This window comes from Camellia sinensis, chromosome 6, assembly GCF_055761805.1.
Source record: "Camellia sinensis isolate YWXY chromosome 6, ASM5576180v1, whole genome shotgun sequence".
Lineage (NCBI taxonomy): Eukaryota > Viridiplantae > Streptophyta > Magnoliopsida > Ericales > Theaceae > Camellia > Camellia sinensis.
This window is the reverse complement of record NC_138966.1, coordinates 13,587,950-13,608,930: the sequence shown is the minus strand read 5'-3', so window position 1 is coordinate 13,608,930 and position 20,981 is coordinate 13,587,950. Positions and strand designations below refer to the sequence as shown.

The following is a 20,981-nucleotide window of genomic DNA, read 5'->3' as shown; positions in this document are numbered from 1 at the left end:
AATATCCAATCAATTTACTTTATCACATGAATGATTTACTCAATGAAACTTATCCGAGATGATCCCCACATTTGGATACAACATGAACCCTCATCCTGAACCCAAAAAAAAAAAAAAAAATTAATAATAATAATAATAAGATAAAACTTCTTTTTTTAAAAAACAAATTCCTTTTTACTTAGTTTTTCCTTCACAAATTTAAAATCTAAACACACTAGATTTTATTTATTTATTTATTTTTATTTTTTCAATGGACACAAAATCTCCCTTTTACTCATGCAGTGGTAGTACAAAATGTGGACCAAATAGAGTAAAGTTCATTTCAGTTAAGCATATCAATTAGCTGCCCAACATAAACAGGGTTGAGTTCTGCGCTTTGTTTTTGTAGATTGTTTGGGGGGGGGGGGGGGGGGGGGGGGGCACGGAGTCAATAGCGCCAACCCATGGCCATTAAAAACAATACTTTGCCTGACCTTTCATGGTGCAGAGAGAGGTCCCTCTTTGGAAGGAGACCGATCGTGGGTGGGTTGGGGGGGGATAACAAAGAAGAAAGCAAGCCAACAAATACCTGTAATTTAAGAATCTTTTTATACCATGAAAGAGATTGATCATTCTGTACCCCAAAAAAAAAAAAAAGAAAGAAAGAAAAAGAAAAAAGCAACTACAAAAAGAATATTAATGAAGTCATGTTAATAAACTTTCATTTGTTTTAGAAAAGAAATAACACACTGATTGAGAGTCCCCGGGAGTAAATTAGAAGCATTAATTCATGGACTTACATCCAGAAAATAAAAAATCTGGGATTACAAAAACAAATGGCTTGTAACAAAGTATCCAAAAGTGATTTTAAAGTTCTTTGTCAGTCTCGTCCTCGGCACCACCTGTGTGATGGTAACCACTGTAAATGAAAGCAAAAAAGGTGTCAGTCCTGTATAAAACAGAAATCATACTCCCCAGTAGCCCAATTGCTGATGGTAGATTCTCAAGCAGATGATTTTTCACCATTCATGCAAGATGCAGTTGGGGTTTTTGTGTTTTTATTGGGTGTGCGCGCATGTGCGTGTATGGAAATTAAGATATTTTCTAGTCTCACCAGCAGATTGGAAAATTATTTAACAACATTCTAATGGCTAAAAAATACCTGACAAGTGGAGAATTTATTTTAGTATCTATACATACAAATAAAGGAAATATCTAAAATTACAACAATTATAGAGGCATTAAGTTGACGAGTGATACAATGAATTGTAGGAGAGAGTGAGTGAGCATATTTATTAACAAGATAAATAAAAAAACTACAAAGAGAAAAGGAGGGGATTGCATATGATTTTTATAGATTTAAAAAAAAACTTATAATAGAATACCTAGAAATATGTACTTAACCAAGGGGTATAATATGTTGTAAGCAGATGAAATTAAAGGAGGAATTAATAGAGAAGTGAAAATCGAAAATCAAAAGATAACAAAAAATTAACATTTCTGTTACTTAAATTCAATAAAAATTAGGATGGAGATGTAGGAGATGACATGGTCCATAGAATAAAAAAATGGTTCATTAAGTGGAGGAATGTTTCTGGCATATTATGTGAACGACGAACACAAACAAATTAAAGACAAATTTTACAGAACTAAATATGAAATAACACGTTAATAAAATAAGTGTAGTTGAGAGTTGAAACAACGAGTCTTAAATGGATGTCTAGTGACTAGAACAAATAAAACTAAAAATGCATATATTTGTGAAATGTTAGGTGTAGCACCAACTGAACATACATTGAGAGAGAATATACTAATATGGTTAGGTTATGTACAACGAATACCCGTAAATTAATGCAACAGTACCATCAAAAGAAATGTTAAGGGGTGGGAAAGACTCAAACTAACTTGAGACACAGTTGTAAAAAATGAAATGAATTTTATTTAATTTAACTAAGCATATAATTTGGCTGAGTGAAATAGCAAAAAAAGATTCATGTGATCAAACTCTACCTGATTGGAATGCAAAAACTTAATTTGATTTGGTAACAAAAACAGTGGACATACTATTGCTAGTAGAGTAACAGAGCATGCTATGCCATGATTAGTGCTAGCAATAACAAAGAACTCTGAATTGACAGTAGACGAGATTATATAAGGACTTCTTTCACCTAGTTAAAATTCTATATATGGGTCCAAATTTACCTTGTCTGGCAGTGCTTGCTGAGATCTTGACAAATAACTTCACTCACTTCTCCTACTTTAACAGATCCTTTCTTTATCAATTCTGCAAACTGGGTAAACCAATTCCAGCAAATTTGACACGATTAATATTGTACAGCATAAACCCACCTTTATGCATAACAGAAAATGAGTAGGGAACGACAACTCACCTCATCTTCTATTTCCTCGAGCAACCTGTGTCACAAAAATAAACAATGGTTAACATAATTATTTTCTAATACAAACTAATTGACATTCAAAACAATTAAAAATATAGGAGCCAAGTCAAAAGGTAAGAAATTTCATAAATGACCCTAAAACCAAGAATTGATAACTTGTTACACGCCTCACCTCCCACAATAACTTGATATATCTTTTGAATAGGCTCGGGCTTCTTGTTGATCTATCAAAGCATGAAAAGAAGCAAAGTCCTCAGCAGAAAGGGAAAAAAAAAGAAGACTAGCTGAGAGGAAGCCATTGTCTAGATGTACTTGTCAAACAAACAAAAAAGAAAAAAAAGAAAAAAAGAAGACATTCTCTAAATGATCACAACCATACAAAAAAAAAAATAATAATAATAATTACTAGGAAAGTATCACATTTATCTAGCATATCCAGAATCGAAATCAACTAAGTCCCTCAAACGATGTAAATCGATATTTGTGAGATCACTCAATAAGTATGAAATCATAAATTTTTTCATTATGCAAGCTTCTATTTGCTTATGCACATTGAACATGAAGATTTCGATTCGATTACTCCAGGGTCAACAATTTGCACTTTAGTGTTCCACCATTGTCGAACGAATGAATCAAATACTGTGAAAAAACACTGATACCAACTTGTTTCTGAAGCTTTCATCAATGGAAGACTGGAAATGTTGAACTATGCTTCACATACAGCCACCAGGAAATATGCTCTTACACTGCGCTGAGCGATCCTTTTGTGAAATGCATGTCATAAATTATTACACTCCACAACCAATTTATTAGTGGAACTGTTAAAGGATCTGCCTGTTTTTTTTATTAGTATCTTTTACATACCTAGTTCTATGGCACAGAAAGGAGGGCTGTGGTAGGTAGACCTCAAACCCATATTCACATGATCTAACAAACATGGATCCCAAGGAAGGCCAAAAAGGACATGGGTTGAGGTGGTGCATAACAACATTTACCTTCAATTTAAGTAAGGATTTGGTTTTGCATGATGTTTGACTGGAAAAGATGGATCCTATAACCGATCCCAAGTAATGGGGTTAAGAGATTGTTTAGTTGAGTTTCATCAACATAAATGTAAAGGTATAAACTAGTGAATTTTTTGTTTTTGACAAGGTATAAACTAGTGATTACTAGTATCCTCACACAACATACACTCCAAAGAGTGTAATTTCTTTCTAAAAGTAAATCTACAGTTTGTTAACAACTCAATACCGTTTAGCAACTCAAAGAACTCCAAAATTCTTTTGCAACTAAATCAAACTGCATTGCTTAAAAGATATCCGTTTTGCAGGTCATTTTCTTTTGTTATAGAATCTTGTAAGATAAAATTTTCTTCATGATTTAATTAAATCAAACTAAAAGAACTCCTTTGGATTGATATATTGATTGAAACCTACATATATGTCTTCACCAGTTTCATAACTTAAAGATTTAGATGTTTCAAACCATTGGGTACAAAAAAACGAAAAGAAAAGAAAAAAAATCCTCAATCTTAACATTTGAGGTCACCAAGATGAATGTTGGTTCACCATTCTGGTCTATATAGAGGCATACTCTCATTATGTGATGCACTACATCCCAAGCCCTAACAGACCTTCAATCTGACCAATGTCCCTTTATGGATCACACTATACCCAATCTCCAATGCATGTGATTTACTATGTTACATGATCATAGTGTCTCCAATCAATATAAATTGGTGCTGCCTCCAACTTCTGGAAAATTTGATCATTTCTAAGATCTGTTTTTTCCTTTTCTTGACATACATTCATCTCAACATCCAGATGCAAGCCAAGCTCATTTTACAAACATGCTTCTAACAACCCAACAGTAATATGAAGCATGGGTTTTCATTTAATAATGATATATCTACCTCTCAAAACTCTTGAGCCCCCCTTCACTTCATCCATCCCACTTCGGTTCAATTTTTGCAATCGCCAAAAGACAAGCTTAATCAATATTTGCTAAACCAAGCATGTCATTCATCTCTCATTTATGTCAACAACCATGTAGCAGGGTAACTTCTAAGAGGAGACTTGTTTTACTACATGGACATGACAATACTTTGACAACATAATAGACATGTTGGATACTGATAAAACACTCAAAAGATTTGGAAAGAAGAAAATAAATACAGTAAACATAGTTGAGAGTCTTGAGACAAACCAAGAATATTGCAGAACACTTCAATACATAAATGGACATAGCACTAAACAAAAGATTATGATAAGATAATATAAGTAGTGCAAAATATAACCATCGGTGTAATATTTGTCAAGTTTTATCTTTTGGATCACACAATCCTTAATATAGGAAGACAAGTTAAATAAAAAATTTAAATCCATCTCATCTATAAATATATATATATATATATATATATATATTTTTATAAGTCCATCTCATTTATCATTATAATTGCAGTACATTCATATATTGCTGTGTTTCTTGTGGAGTGTGTGTGTCATAGTTTCTTTTCCTTATTGCAATAAAGTTTCTCTTAGCATATGAGAAAGGAAAAAAGGAAAAAAGCCACCCAAACATGTTAACAGACAGAAACATATGAGAAATGGTAATTAGTTACTTAGCATCAAGCCATCAGCCCATTCTCATCATAACTTAAGTAATTGATGCTACTACCTCACACGTGGAGAGTACTATGCAAATTTTGGCAGCAAACTGCTTAGGCACAAATACTGTTATTATATGTCTTATGAAATAAAAACAGGTTTATAAAATATACTATACGTACTAGTACTGAGGTTATCCCAGTCATCCACTTTGATCCATTCTTGTTTGGTTGAATCTATCTGCAATAGGAAAGAGAAAGCCATCAGCAAATGAGAGACATGAATACTGAATAAATGTCTCTGATGAACACAGAATTTGAATCAACATCTCTTATAGTCTTATTTCAGAAAATATTACTCTCTCCGTCCCAAAATATTAGTCCCTTATTCCATTTTTCATTGTCCCAAAATATTAGTCCCTCTTCAAAAATCAAGTACAAAAATAATATAAATTTTTTATTTTGCCTTTCTTTTAAATTAATAAACAATATAAAAAGTACAATTATGACATTGATATTCCCAAAAAATGTACTATCAAAAGGGTAATTTTGGAAAATCAACTTTTTTAAAATCCACAAATTGTACTACCAAAAAAAGTTGGATTCCCAAAAGGGACCATTATTTTGGGACAGAGGGAGTAGTTGGAAAACTAGCAGCACCAAAAACAGAATGGAAAGTTTATTTGCAGCTGTCGCTACATTGAAACATTCATTCATGAAAGTCACTAATTATCTCGGAGAGATTTTATATGCATTATTTAAATCAGTTGCCACAATATTTTCCAAGGCAGGCAATGCAAAGAAATTGATTTTGCGGAAGATGTGTCACCATCTAAGGAGGGAAAAGGGAGACCCATATAAAGAGAGACTTACCTTTGTAAGAGTGTAGTCTTGCATCTTTTCACAGAGCCCATCCAGAAGTTCAACAACTCTCAGCTCACTGACTCTACTTTCAGCAATTGCACAGGATGCAGTCGTTAGAAACTTATAACAGCAGAAAAACAAAAACAACAGGAAGAAGAAGAAGACACTTGCATCTTTTCACAGAGGACAGCTCATCCAGGAGTTCAACAACTCTCAGCTCTCTGAGTCTAGCTTAAGTAATTACACAGGACGCAGTCATCAGACAGTAGTATTAACCCAAAAACTAAATAAAAAAATACATAGAGAGAGAGAGAGAGAGAGAGAGGTGTCCTTTGGTAGTAATGAAATTAATTTCAATCAGCCATCAAGTCCTTGACTCATTTATTTGGTTCCAGCAACAAGAATATTCTATTTAAGTATCTTTTCCAAATAATCTTACTCACATAATACCAATACCTAAACCAGTGTTACCTAGATGGATCGTTCTATCAGGCAAGTCCCATTTCTTCCTGAATGCCTACATTTCTATTTTTAAATAAATGTCGATTCACGGTTTTTCAAAACTCTATTGTACAAAGTGCTACTAACTTCAGTGTTGTATTCTAAGGTTTCTTCTTAGTTTACTTTGAGTCATGCTCTTGATAACACCTTAAACAAGAGAAGACAATTAAATAAAGGGGAAAAAAGAGAAAGATTAAGAGATTTGTTCATATAACTCAGTTCTCAATTCATAAAGCAACACCAGAGCATTTCAGATCATTAAGGTTAGCAATAAAGTAATATCAATAGAAATCCCTAGATAAATGTAAACCTAAAACTCAATGCAATGACAAATGAATAACCAAATAAGCCTTAATCCCTATTACTTGCTATACATGGATCCACCTTCTTTAGTCAGCTTTTTGTAAATCTTTTGCTCGCTCACTGCCTCAGTTCCTTTTTTTTAACCTTCCTCTTATCATTTCAGTACCTTCAATTTGGATCAACATAAGAATGATTACTAAAATCTCAATAAAGTGCAGCAATCAAGTCAGAAACTGATTCCAGTGTTGTTATGGGTCATCGCCTGGACAAAGAGGCACTCAGTAAGTATAACTAGGTGAACAACTATCCAAGTGCTAATTGTACTAGGCACCCACCTATGTTTTTACGGAGCTGCCTATCCACTAGGCATGCACAAACACCCACCCATACATACATACATACATACACACAAATATGGGAGTGCATACACATTCAGAGTAGCACTTTGTATACCACTATATGAGAAAGCAAACCCACAATTAAATATGTCCGATTACACCGAAACAGCCTTTTACATGCTAAAAATACAAAGCTTTACAAGACAAGATTTTTCTTCATCGTACGTCCTTTTACCAGCCCTACTGCACTAGCCCTTAAAATTTTAACATCCAATCTTCACCATCCTCTATCCTTGTTAGAGCATCACAATAGGAAAACCAATATTATTTTTAAATTGCTGCAAAATCCAAGGGCCTACTTCCAAACTGAAACATTAGCACTTGCACTAAAGATAATATGTGATCAGCCACAGGAGTCCCCACTGTGAAAAAATGACTTTAATATGAATCATCAATGTTTTGTTGAATTGGGCCAACATTTATGGTATATCCAGAAAACTGGTGGTTATTGAGCGAAACAAAAAGGGAAAACAAAAAAAGAAAAAGAAAAAGAAAAAGAAAAATGGTTGTTATTCAAATGACTTTATCTAATATGCACAGTATATAATTTATATTATTCACTTTTTCTGGGTAACTCAGGTCAATGCTACCAGTGACAGTTCATTTCTGTATGAAATAAATCAGAATGTAACACCATGGTGCGTAAAAGTATCTGCACTGTGACATTCTAAACTTTACAATCTACGCATACCATATGATGTCGAAGTGGTTCCCAAGTTAAATTAACTCAGCAACTCAACAAAGTCTATCCCAACTAGTTCAGGCAGGAAATCAAGTATATTTCACAGAGTTCAGGTTCATAAAGATCTAGGTATATATTTTGACCAGCTTGTCTACCTAATGCAGCCGGTCTTTTTCTATCTCTAGGCTTGGTACCAATTGACGGAAAAATAAGACATCATATTTGATAAATGAATGTACCAAAATAACATACATACTATATAAGTTCATTCACAGGTCATGAAAACCACTTATTTTTTACTTCAATTTTCTCTGTAGATAAAGAAATTTTCTAAGATATACCTGTAATCGATCACCTTTCCTTTACGCTGACCTTTAGAGTCCAGTCGATGCCTCATATCCAGATGATTCCTTGGTTTTTCCTGGATAAATATAGAATTATAGTAGGACTATTCACCTAGAGAAGAATGTAAATGTATATATATATACATATTTCAACAGCTCTATCAGATGCTCCTAAGACTACATTTTATGGAATGTAGTTTAGTGCAAGGGACTGTTGCAATGACATGATATTTAATATATCTACAAAACAAGAATAAGGTTCTTGTGCTTGCATCTTTAGAAACACTAATAAAATTGGAGGAGAAGTGAATGATATAGAAAATGATTGAACTCTTACATTGGAAAGTCCAAGCTCTATCTCTTCCTGCAAATCATTCAATATAAAAATCAGAACCAGGGTTTTTTACCTACCCATAAAATCATGCAAATTAGCTCTGCAGAAAGTCATTAAAAACTTCAATTCTGAGACAATTTCTGCTACTATATCAGGCCCCCCCGCCCCCCCCAAAAAAAAAAAAAACTGATTTTTTATTAAAGAATTTCAATGGCTTAATCGATCACAACTAAATTGACTTTAACACAAGGAGAAGACTTTAACATAAAAAAAAATTTAAAAAAAAAAAAAAAAAAAAAAAAGAGTTTAGGGGAAGAATTAAAAGATCTAGAGTTGTCGATCTAAGCACATAATGGATTGAATATTAGGAGGGGAAATGAGAGAGAGGTTGGCTTTACCGCAACGGCGTTGCAGGCAGAACATTTATCATCAATGCAAGAAGCGACTGAGAAAATGGCCAGAATTGTGAATATGCACAACACCGATTTTCTCATCTTCCTCTTTTTTCCGTGATCCTCCTCCAACGATCCTCTCTCCCCCTCTCTCTCTCTCTCTCTCTCTCTCTCTCTGTTTGTGGCGTAGACCGCCGCAGTCCTTTGTTGCGCTTAAACCTCCGTTGGACCCAGGTGGGTTTACCCGCGGTAGGTCCATTGCCCCATTTCATTTCATGGGTTCGGGGTAATTGTATTTCCAAAAATGTTTGACCTATACAAAAAAAAAAAAAAAAAAAAACCCTAGTTTGGCTTAGGGGTTGTTTGGATGTCTTAAATAAGTGTATTTTTTTGTCTTTTTAGATTAAAAAATTGAGAAAAAAATATAGATGTTTGGATTAATTTTTTGACTTTTTATGAAAAAATGTGTATTAAAAAATTGTATAAAGAAGTGTGTAGGAGAAGATTTGAGAAGTGTGAGCCACAGCCGTACAATCTGCACGAGGGAAATGGGAGTAAGAAATTATTGGCTATTTTTTGGACATTGCACTGGACGGTTTTGTTCGGCCCATGGGGTCATCACGGGTCCCATTTTGATAATCTGAACCGTTCAATGTATAGAACTCGTCGAGTACTATATGTTTATAAAAAATTACGTTGATCGAATATCGATAGTTATCTGATCAGATTTATTTTTTTTCAATCGTTAATTATAACACCATCCATTTGTTGTACATAACGGATTTGATCATGGCGTTATCGATATCCGATCAATGTGATTTTTTACGAACATATAGTACTCGATGAGTTCTACACATTGAACGGTTCAGATTATCAAAACAGGACCCGTGATGGCTCCCACAGGCCGAACGACAACCATCTAAAATTACACCAAATCATTTCATTTTTGTCAACAAACGCAGCAAATAGCTGCACAAAACTCAAACCAAAATTGTACTTTTGTTTAGAAAATTGATTTTTTTTTTTTTAGTGAATAGTGATAACTTTTTAACTTTTTGAGTAACTTTTTGACTTTTTATCTTTTTTAGACTATGCCAAACTAGCCCTTATTTTGAAAGTAGGTTAAAAAATAAATTTCTGATTTTTAAAAAAAAAAAACATGTAAAAAAGTTAAGAGGTGTTGTGACTCAAAAAAAATCAAAAAGTCAATAAGTTGACTTTTAACTTGGTTGTCAAAAAAGGCCTTTATATTATAGTTTGAGCCATAATAACGTAGTATGATTTACACACCCAATAATATAAGGTTTATATTTCTTATCATATTATTATGGGTGAATTTGTAAGTCTAAAATATGGTTCTCCAATATTATTTCATATAAAAAATAAAAATTCTTAATATACATCTCCTTATTCTTTTTTTTTCTTTTTTTTTGAACAAAAAAAAAAGGATACTCTGAGGTGTTATCACTGCATCCGTAAGCCCAAACCCTGGGATAGCTAGCTGTCGGCTTGATTTAACATAACCCAAAGGAAGGGATCCACCACTGAGGCACCAACAGAGTTCAACTACATGCCATAGATGAACCCAGATTTCTAATAATATCCTTATTTTCAATTTCAAAATCTTAATTTTTCTTCCAATCATCCACTCCTCATTCGCTGTCATTATTGCCACTCTTAACCCTTCATCGCCAACCACCGTCACTCCCTAACTCATCATTTTCCATCCTAGACCTCCACAGTCAATCTCAAAAGTGGATGGTTCACTGCAGATGGTTTGTGAGAGTGTATGGTTCATAGCGAAAGATGGTCGTAAGTGGAAAGGAAAAGAGGTAACGGAAGGAGATGACAGAGAAGAAAAATGGTGTTGGCGATGGAGGATGGCTGTGGTGTTTTAAAATGAAGGTTTGAGTTGACAAAGATAAGGGTATTATGATATTTTTATTCTAAGACAAAATTGTATTAAAAAAATTTCATTAAGTATGTAAACTATGAGGAGTTGATGTGCATAAATAAAATTACCCATGGGTTCGCTACGTTCTATTTTTTTTTTTTTTTGGGTTAATTATTTTTAACTCTAAAATTTGATTTTTTTTTTAATTAAACAATTTGATCTATACACTCTAAATTCACATTGAACTTATGTGGGTATCTATATTATGCTTAGCATGTGGCAAGCCCTACGGGTGTCACGTCATCACCACCATACATCCACGTGGCAGACTCATAAGGCACCACAATGAGTCGGGGTCATATGCCTAGCCTAAGCGAGGGTATGCACACCACCAAGTATGAAAATAAGGCCACAACTCACTTTGATAAAGCTGGCTCACCTAGAGCTCTCCATGGCCCTTCATAACTCAAGAAATATATTCTCTACCCACTCACTCCAACTCCATTACAACATAATTAGACTCTTGGCTCACCTATGTTTACCTTGTTTCTTAGGATGAGCCCTCTTTTGGTTGCCTAGGTTGGGAGCAGGACCTAGGCACTTCCCTTTGGGATCATTGGAGGATTGTGGATTGGAGGCTAAGACCTCGAGATTGTCAAGGTTGTGTAGCTGTCTCCCTACAGAGATAGCTCTCCCTTTGACCTGGCTTGGAGAAAGGGACGTTGACCTTACACTTATATCTGATGCACATATGATACGCCTCTCAAGATATCATACTTACAGCTGCAGCTCCTATGATGCAACCTTCCCAAGGACCTGAATCATAGGACTCGCCACCTGTCTTGAGGTTACTTGGGCTCTAATACTCCTAGAGTCTACATAACGGCATCATAAGTGCAGCCATAATAACACAACAAGAGCAACAAGAATCATGTAACATATACTAAGTGTTCAAGGTCTCTTACTGCCACCATTTCCCTCTCTAAGCTTGCCTTGGTTTTCTTCTCATCCATCTCCGGTGATCTCAAGCCATTGAAGTCCCTACTATCTTCCCAGAGGTTAATGACTGATCGCCTCAAATCTCTGTCTCCCAAATTATACTTCATTGGGGAAGAGTGGTGCCCATTTCACATGGCACCCAAAAAGAACACTGGAACTGATACAGCGACATCCCAAGGCGGCGGTAGAGAGACTCTGGTAGAGACCTCAGAACACAACCCCGACGGCTTTCCAGAGGAATAATCCTCTCAACCAGTCATAGCGGAATAACTTCGTACATTAGCTGAGGGTGTCACCTCCCTCCAACAGAACCAAAAACTCTTGATGGATGCCCTACTAGCCTTACAAAAGGCATTCACACTTCCATTATCATTTAACTCTCTTTCATCATCACAGAATGATGTTCCACCATCAGCTCAAAATGGCTTAGAGGCTAACCTCGCTCCTCGAAACAACTTGCAAAACCAAGCAAGAGGACAAACAACCATTCGCACCTCCCATCAGCTCTAAGCCAAGCACCCTCGCCACAAGTCGGTTTGGTCGACGAAACCCTTGCCACAGTGGCTTCAACTTGCTCTTCGACTCTCCCACCAGACCTGGTTCTTTCAGTCTAACCCTTGACATTGGATATAGTGAAAGAACACATATACAACCTACTCCAGACAAACAAAGGTCACATCCCTACCTTTCCAGAACTAGACCTTCATCTCCCTTACTCTATTCATATCACAAATCTCCCATATCCAGCAGGGTACACTGTACCAAAGTTTGTCCGTTTTGACGGATGAAAAGGGAACGCTAGGGAGCACGTTTCGTGCTTTCTCAATGTCCTTGGTGCCCACCGAGAAGATTGAAATGTTCGCATAAGAGAGTTCTCCAAGCCCCTCATAGATTGGGCATTCTCATGGTATGCCAACCTCGACCCTAGCTCTATCTCTTTGTGGGAGGACTTGGTGAAAAAGTTCTATATCAAGTTCTTTTACGTCGAAGAAAGGCTAACCACCCTTCATCTTATGAGGGAAACACAACGACTTGGGGAGGACATCCTTGTTTATGTCCACCGCTTTAGAAAAAAAGACATTCAAGACCCGATAGAGGAACATCAATTGGTGTCAATGTGCATCGAAGGGATGCTCACGACTTACAAGCTCCAATTGGTCAACCACCACCTTCTTGACTTTTTTGCCTTATGCGCTGCAGCTCGAAACATAAGTGAAAAGTAATATCGGGGGTATGAAGGAAAGCTCCATAGCCTCATTATGGCAAGCAACGGCACCTCCACATTGCTCATGGAGGCCCAACTGATGCAACCATGTCGTATATGCAGCGAAAGGTTCCTCTAGAAGAAGAACAAATCTCCAAGCAAAAAAGAGAAAATTTGATCAAGTTCTCCCACCGCTACTCATCTCGGTGGATGAGGCACAAGCACTCCTCAATGCCTGGGTAGAAGATGGAAAAGTTCATCTCTCTAAACCAAGGTGACTCGCCACCAAGAAGGATCAAGCACGGGCAGACTATTGCATATACCACCGTTCTGTTAAGCATCCTACCACTGAATGTTGGGAGCTCATATCCCCAGTTCCAAATGCTTTGGAGCTACCTGGTCGCTAGGCAGAAGATATCTTGAAAGATCCTCTCCCCCGTCACAAAGATAATGACAAGACGGTCATGATGCTTTCACATTATGACGAGATAGAAGAACTGATGATGTGTGAGCTCTCTGAGCTCGCAGCTCCTACTTGTCCAGACTTCGAGACTAGGCGTGCGATAGCGCTTAAGAAATTGAGAAAGTTCAAGTGGTTCTTCGACCAATTTGGCTTGTCTAAAGTAACATGTTTTGAAGCTACCAAGGTCTTTTTAAGACTTGTAAAACAAAATAGTGAGGCATGCATGAGTGTAAACAAATCGGTTAGGAAAGTGTTTCGAGATAACTCCTTGGCAATAACCTTTATCGAGGTAAACAAGCAAGTATCGTTCCCACATAACCGTCTCCTCTACGTCCCAATGTTCATCAATGAGATGGAGTTTCAAAGAGGATTCATGGATGGAGGGGCTTCACTCAATGGAATGCCTTATTCTACTTTCCAAGTAGCCGGATCTTACAAAAACACCTAGTCAGACAACCCATTTCCATCACCAGTTTTGGAAATCAAAAAATCAAAACCATAGGGCATGTCTAGTTAGACTTAGTAGTAGAGCCAATCCGCTCCACCACTAATTTTCATGTCATAGAAGCTGAGACAACCTATTAGGCTCTCTTAGAGAGAATTTGGCTCCACAGATATGCCGCAATCCCCTCCACCTACCATTAATGTATCAAAGCAATTTACAACAATGAGGTAGTAGCCATAGCTGTCTCTCAAAAATCCTTTCGGGTAAATGAAGCTCACATGGCTGACACAGTGTTTTACAATCACGTGCATGAGGACGAACCCCTCTTGTAGCTTCGAGGAACTCCTATACCAAATTGGGATGACCTCTCTGAAGAAGATGCATCACCACCTAATAGAAAGACCTTCACTAGGTCAGAGCCCTAAAAAAAGCTCCCTAAAGTGACCAGGATTCAAACAGAGGATGGCAGAGTAGTGTACCGTTTATGACGGTCCCTAGGGTTGGCAAATGCCACCAATGGCAACCCCCAACTAGACGAAGTAGCAATCGCCTGCCACGAACCAAATAAAAAAGATCACATTTGCTGTGTTATGTCTACACTGGCCCAACGCCCTCCAAGGGCAAACAATAAAAAAATCAAGGACAAGAGAAGTAGAAAGGAAAAGAAATCCATGGCTCTTTCAGTAATAGAAAAACATTTTGACAAATCCAATGGTCCTTCAACAAGTCACTTGGATAGAGCTAAGGGCTCAAATGTTGAATCCCTCACTAAGGCAGCCACTTCATCTCCTAACCAAGCCCCCCGCCTTGTAATCCCAAAGAAATATGGATTACAAGAGGTTAGGCTTGCTTTAGAATGCTTACAAGACGACTCTCGGCCCCAAAAGCAAGAACTGGAAGAAATCAATATAGCCCCTAAAGGAGAACCCAGACGTCCTATCTTCATTTGCAAAGATTTTCCAGAAAAACAGAGTGGGCCCCTTGTCGAGTTAATCAAGAAATATTCGGAAGTTTTTGCATGGACATATGATAAAATGCCAGGCTTTGACAAAGACGTTACCATGCACTGCTTGAATGTCATCCCCCCGGCTCGCCCAATCAAGCAAGGTGAAAGATTTTATAAGCCTAAGGTAGAGCTCAACATCAAAGATGAAGTAGTGAAGCTATTTGGAGTGGGATTCATCAAACCTATCCAACACCCCATATGGCTCTTTAGTATCGTCCCAGTGATAAAAAAGAATGGACAAATCAGAGTGTGCGTCAACTTTAGAGATCTGAACAAATCTTGCCCCAAATATGAGTTCCCACTCCCAAACATAGACACCTTGATTGATTCAGCAACTGGGCACCATATGTTCTTATTCATGGATGGTTTCAGTGGCTACAACCAAATCAAGATATCTCCAGAGGATGGCCCCAAGATGACATTTCGCACTCTCATAGGTAACTTTTTCTATACCGTAATGTCTTTTGGATTAAAAAAAGTAGGAACGACATACCAAAGAGTTATGACAGTCATCTTCCACGATATGTTGCATAAAACCTTGGAGTGTTACATTGATGATTTGGTGGTAAAATCCAAAGAAGAAACTAGTCATCTCAAAGACCTCTAAAAAGTCTTTAAACGTTGTAAGAAGTACAGACTTTGAATGAAGCTGATTAAGTGTGCATTTGGAGTCACTGCTAACAAGTTTCATGGCCGTATTGTTCACCGCCACGGGATAGAACCTGATCTAGCAAAGGTCGCCGCCATCAGAAATATGCCACGACCAACAAATATAGATGAGCTGAGAACCTTCCTCGGTAGGGCATCTTATTTGAGACGGTTTATCCTTACTATGGCTGAAATAACATAACCCTTCAACTCATTGAATAAAAAGGATGTCAAGTTCATATAGAATGAAGAGCACCACCAAGCGTTAGAAGGGGTGAAGTCAACTTTAATTTCCCCTCTCTCTATGAATCCTCCTCAACTAATGAGGCCTTTACTCCTCTACATCACTTCCACACTAAAGTCAGTCGAAGCTCTGCTCGCCTAGGAAATCTATAGACTAGAATGACATGTTTACTACATCGGGGGTGTTTAGTAAAGGCCTTTTTTTGGCTTTTTAGGTTAAAATTCACAGAAAGACAAAACAGGCTAAAATAACCAATAAAATAAAATGTCACATCAAACTCATAATCATTTCACTTTTTCTCTCACAAACATCACATCCAGCTATAAAAAAATCCAACTATCTTTCTGAACACAAAAATTTTAGTCTACTAAAATACCTAAAAATTAAAATAGCCTACTAAAATAGTAACTTCCCAAACACCCACATAAATAGAGTTATCCAAGGGGCTAAAGTCTGATATTCCCCTATCTAGCAACATTGCCACACCTTAGTCTTCGCCGCCAAAAAGCTCCGACATTACCTCCTCTCTTACCTTATTCATCTCATGACCAAGAGTGATCCCATCCGATTCCTCCTCACTAGACCAGCTCTCGCTAGCAGGTCGGCTCGCTGTCTCCTTTCGTTAGTAGAATATGATATCACTTGTAAAGCTTCGAAGACCATTACGAGCCAAGTTCTAGCCAACCTCTTAGCTCACTTCCCCAGCAGAGAATATGAGTCTCTCTCGGATGAACTGTCGGGAGATGAATTCCAAGCCACTGAAGTAAACACTGAAGGAAAATAGAGTTTGAGTTTTGATGGATCATCCACCTCCAAAGGGGGAGGAGCTGGAATAGTCCTCACTTCTCCATACTAAATCGAAGTCAATTTGTCATATAAATTGGATTTTAGATGCTCTAACAATGAGGTAGAGTATAAAGCCCTAATACTAGGGCTTATGGAGGCACTCCATCTAGGAGTAAGTCTCTTATGTATCAAAGGCGACTTTAATCTGGTGGTCAAGTAGACCAATGGAGACTATGCTACTAAAAAATATGAATGACAACAGGCCGGGGCAAGGCGAGGTGGGGCCAGGGATTACACTCCCCATCCTCGATCCTTGAAGGTAAAAAAATCCCCGTCCTCATCCCCGCCCCCGATCTCGACGGGGAACCCATCAATCCCCTCGCCCCCGCCCTTTACCCCTAATAGGGATCAAGTTTTCCTGACCCTAAAAAATCCCCGACCCCTTTTTTTTTTTTTTGAATTTTGTTCAACACGAGAACAACAAATAAATTTAATCTGTTTTCAATATATTTCATCGTTATCATCATTAACAATCATCATCAACAACAATCATTAACAACTTAAAAAAATAAAAAAATCTGAAATTGTTATGCACATATATATATATGTAAATCAGTGGTTGTGGGAGCCGAATAATTTGAATAATCAGAAGCATACTCTAGAAGACATATATTACACGACTTTACTCTGCACGATAAGGATGCTGAACATAATAGATAGGCCGAACAGATACTGAACCATGGAGCCGAGTAAATAAGAGGACAATGAGCCACAAATGGGCCTGGCCATGAGGCCCAGGAAACAAGTATAAATAAAGGAACAACAGACTAAGAAAGGTATGTGAGAATTGTAGTGCTTAACTTAGAATATAAGTATTCCTGAGTGTGGTTACTTACTTGTCCGTCGGAGTGCTAATTCCGGCACCCCCGCCGGAGTGTATATTCCTTTTCAGGTGACCGGAAGAGGATCACGAGCGTTCCTCAGTATCAGAAAAGTATTTCCAAACCACCTCTTCACAATTGGCGCCGTCTGTGGGAATACTCAAGCACATCCATGGCGAGCATGACGGAAGATCCTTCGACAGTCCCTATCGACCCTATACTGCAAGAGTAAACCACTCCAACAAACTTGCTTGGAACAGAGACTATCACCGCAAGACGTGCCTTGAATTTCGCCTTACCCTCGACTTCGGAGCACGAGACAATGCAGGCAATCATGGAACAAGCAAAGCAAAATGAACAGAGGTTAGAAAACATGATCCTTGAGAACGAACGTCTTCGTGAAGATTTGGCCTTGGAAATGGCAAAGTCCAAGCAAGCTGCGCGCCCAAATCCAGAACAACCTCCGAAGGTAGGTGGTCGACAACCTCGAGCACGACAAGACACTGACAGCGACTCCGACTCATTATCCCCAGAGCCTAGGAAGAAGGGACGACACGAAACCACCAGTTCTTCCGAAGAAAGTCCCCGTGCAATGCACAAGTGAAGAAGGAACAGTTCGGACGAAGACCAACACGATCCCTTCGTACGATGGATTGCAAAGGCTGCGCTACCCAAGAAATTCAAAGCACCATCGTTCACCTTGTATGACGGCAAATCAGACCCCACCGACCATATCTGCCACTACAAGCAGGCCATGACATTGCATGCAGACGACGAGGCCCTCATGTGCCGAATATTTTTTAACAGTTTGGGACCATTAGCGGTCATGTGGTATTATAAACTGGAGACGGCTTCGATCAAAACCTTTCACCAACTACAAAAATCCTTCAGGGCAGATTCATCACCAACGAAGTCCAGCCGAAGCAAGCCGACTCTCTCTGGGCAATGCAAATCTTGCCAGGAGAAACACTAAGAGCATATTCGGCGCGATATTGGGAATGCTTTAATCTTGTTGACGATGCTTGTAACGACTCCATGGCTATCACCGCCTTCAAAATGGGATTACACCCAGATAATGCCCTCCACAGTTCCTTGACTAGAAGACCCCCCAAAATAGTCTGGGGATTGATGAAGAAAGTAGAGGAATACTGCAAAGTGGAAGATGACACCTTGTGGGTTAAAGCCGGACACGTGGCCAACAAAACGGCCCCTCCCGTAATTGCTCAGCCAATAAGTTCTGCACCACCTCAGAGCCCTGAACCACGACAGCGAGCTAAACGAGACAGGAGACGGGACTCTCACCGATCTAGCGATCAATGCTCGTACCAGGCAAATGAGCAACTGCAGGTTGAAAGCAGTGTAGACATCCCATTTTTGACCGACCTTAAGACTTAGGCATTATCGATTAAGCGCTCGGTGATTACGCATGTTGTGCTCATTCTGAGGTCTCGGAGTTTCGGCTGAGGTCCTTACCCCCGGACCTCAAGACCCTTTTATGCCTTGCCTCGGTTTGCGGACTAGGTCTTGCTTTCTCTTCCCGGAGGAAGGGAGAGGTCTCGTAGACCATCTCTCAGTGGCTGTAGGCTACTTTTCGTGGTCGTAGGCCACTTTTTCAGTTTGGAGACCAGTTTCCGATTTTTGGAGCCGTCGGCCGTGCGCCTCGGTTCAGGACCGCTTAACTTTCTCCGTTTGGCACGATTTTTGGCACACACCTTGTTTCCTCTGTCTAGAGGGACACTATGGCCCGAGAGACCACCTTTGTGGTCGCATGCCACTTTCGATGCTTAATAGCCTGTTTTCGGGGGACCCGGCTGCGCGTTTTGACCCCTGAACCCTCGTTTTGCATCCGTCTTGGTTCATTTTTGGCATGGACCTTGTTTTCATTGTTTGGGAGATGGTACAAGGGTGGGAGACCACCTTTTCTCCTTGGAGACCACTTTTCTCCAGCCAGCCGATTTTCTTGTCAGGAAGCTGGTCTCCTTGGTCTTTGAGCCACATATACTGGTCTCCCACCATACCACTAGCTTGCATTCAATGTGGAGACCATCAAATGGGGCTGCCAACCACCTTTCATTGTGTCGAACCTTTTGAACTGGTCGGCTGTCTCTGTGAGTTGTTGCCAGCTGTGCCAGCTGGAAGGCACAGATTGCATCCTCCATACACGTGTATGGAGGATCTTTGGCCTTGGTTTTTAGCTTCTTAAAGAAGCTTTAGCCTTGCATCTCTATAAGAGAGGCCCTCCTCTTCCTTGGCACAGGTTCAGAACTTCTTGGAAGGCAAAATATATATCTCCCTCTATATCTCTCTATTTTGAGCTCCAAAGTGTGTGATTCTTGGCCCTTTGCACACCACCTCATAGCTTAACCCTTCAACCATTGCTTGGAGCTTCTTGGAGGCCATTTTCAGAGGTTAAGGAGTTGGGTTTTAGGTCCAGAAGTTGCTGTCTTGCTGAGCTTCAAGGGTAACACACTTTTTTCCTCTTTTAAGCTTTATTTTGATCAATCTCTTAGCCTTATTTGCATGCATATTTGAGCTTTGTTGTCAACTAAAAAAAGTCTTGTTTGAGGTCCTTTTGATGTTTGTTTAAGGCCTTTTTGGTGTTGAGGGTTTTCTACCCTCTTGCATGCCTCATTTGGCCTTGTTTTGTGCCATGCCATAGGGCCTTTGAGCTAGTCCTTGCTTGGCCTTTTAGCCACTGAAATCTAGCGGATTTTCAGTGGTTGGCATGTGGTTTTAAGGTCCTAAATCAGAGAGGGGTGACCCTCTCTCTTTTTGATCTTGTTTGCTTGCATTTTGGCCTATCAAAGGAGCCTTCATTTGCACAAATCCAAGCCTTGTTTTAGCCCCTTTTCAGTGATTTTTAGGGCCTGCCTAGGCTCTGTCCAAAGTTGGTTTTTTCACCTTGGGTGTGTCTCTTGCATGTGTAGAATAACCACTCTTATAGCCTATCAGAGGAACATGACATTCCTGCATGCATTGATCATGTTTCAACAGGTTTCTGGGCTTTATTTGGCATGTCATGTCTCTGAGTTTTGCTGGTTTAGTGGCCTCTTGAATGCTTCATATGCTTGTAGTGTAATCCATGTTCACTAGCTCACATTGCATGTTGGTTTGGCCCTTGATTCTAGCATATTTTGGCCATGTTCTAAACTGATTTTATTCATGATTTGGGCTGCCTTAGCTCTATTTTGAGGTCCCATGGTCGAATGATGCTTGCCATGCATGCTTGTAGTATAATACCCTTGCCTAGCTTCGAGTTTTGAAGCCTCTTGCATGCTTAACTTGAGTTGTTTTCATGTTTTGGCATCATTGAACATGTTATTTTAGAGCTTATACTTGTGCCATATTCCCATGTTTTCCACTATTTAAATGCGTTTGAGAGTTGCGCTTGTATGCGTCATTTTTGGGCTATTGCATGAGCTTCATTTTTGTGCATTGCAAGCCATCATTTTAGTCCATTTTGCTACTATTTTGGGTTTGCATAGGGACTTTTTGGGGTTGGTTTGGTCCTTTGGGCATCGCTTTGCATACCTCTAGTGTAATGCACTTCACTAGTTTCGGTAATTGTGCCATCCAACATGCATCGGGTGAGTTGTTTGCATGATTCGAG

At 38.7% G+C, this 20,981-nt stretch overlaps 1 protein-coding gene across 1 annotated transcript; it reads right to left on the bottom strand.

Moving 5' to 3' along the window:
- Nucleotides 1-675: 675 nt before the first annotated feature.
- LOC114286727 (TLR4 regulator/MIR-interacting MSAP protein) lies at nucleotides 676-9,077 on the bottom strand. Its single transcript, XM_028229952.2, has 9 exons — nucleotides 8,808-9,077; nucleotides 8,413-8,439; nucleotides 8,073-8,152; nucleotides 5,857-5,929; nucleotides 5,167-5,224; nucleotides 2,551-2,602; nucleotides 2,370-2,394; nucleotides 2,182-2,270; nucleotides 676-898 (listed from the first exon to the last, which is right to left on the bottom strand). Exons 1-9 carry the CDS (start codon nucleotides 8,901-8,903, stop codon nucleotides 847-849), a joined length of 552 nt encoding a protein of 183 aa, XP_028085753.1. The 5' UTR covers nucleotides 8,904-9,077; the 3' UTR covers nucleotides 676-846.
- Between the last annotated feature and the right edge of the window lie 11,904 nt (nucleotides 9,078-20,981).

Excerpts from the sequence above, each read along its gene's own strand:
- LOC114286727 (XM_028229952.2), bottom strand. The coding sequence starts at position 8,903 with ATGAGAAAATCGGTGTTGTGCATATTCACAATTCTGGCCATTTTCTCA. Across the intron at positions 2,603-5,166 it reads CTGGGATAACCTCAGTACTA|ATCAACAAGAAGCCCGAGCC; the intron begins GTACGTATAGTA and ends ATGCTTTGATAG. Across the intron at positions 899-2,181 it reads AGCAAGCACTGCCAGACAAG|TGGTTACCATCACACAGGTG; the intron begins GTAAATTTGGAC and ends TTTCATTTACAG.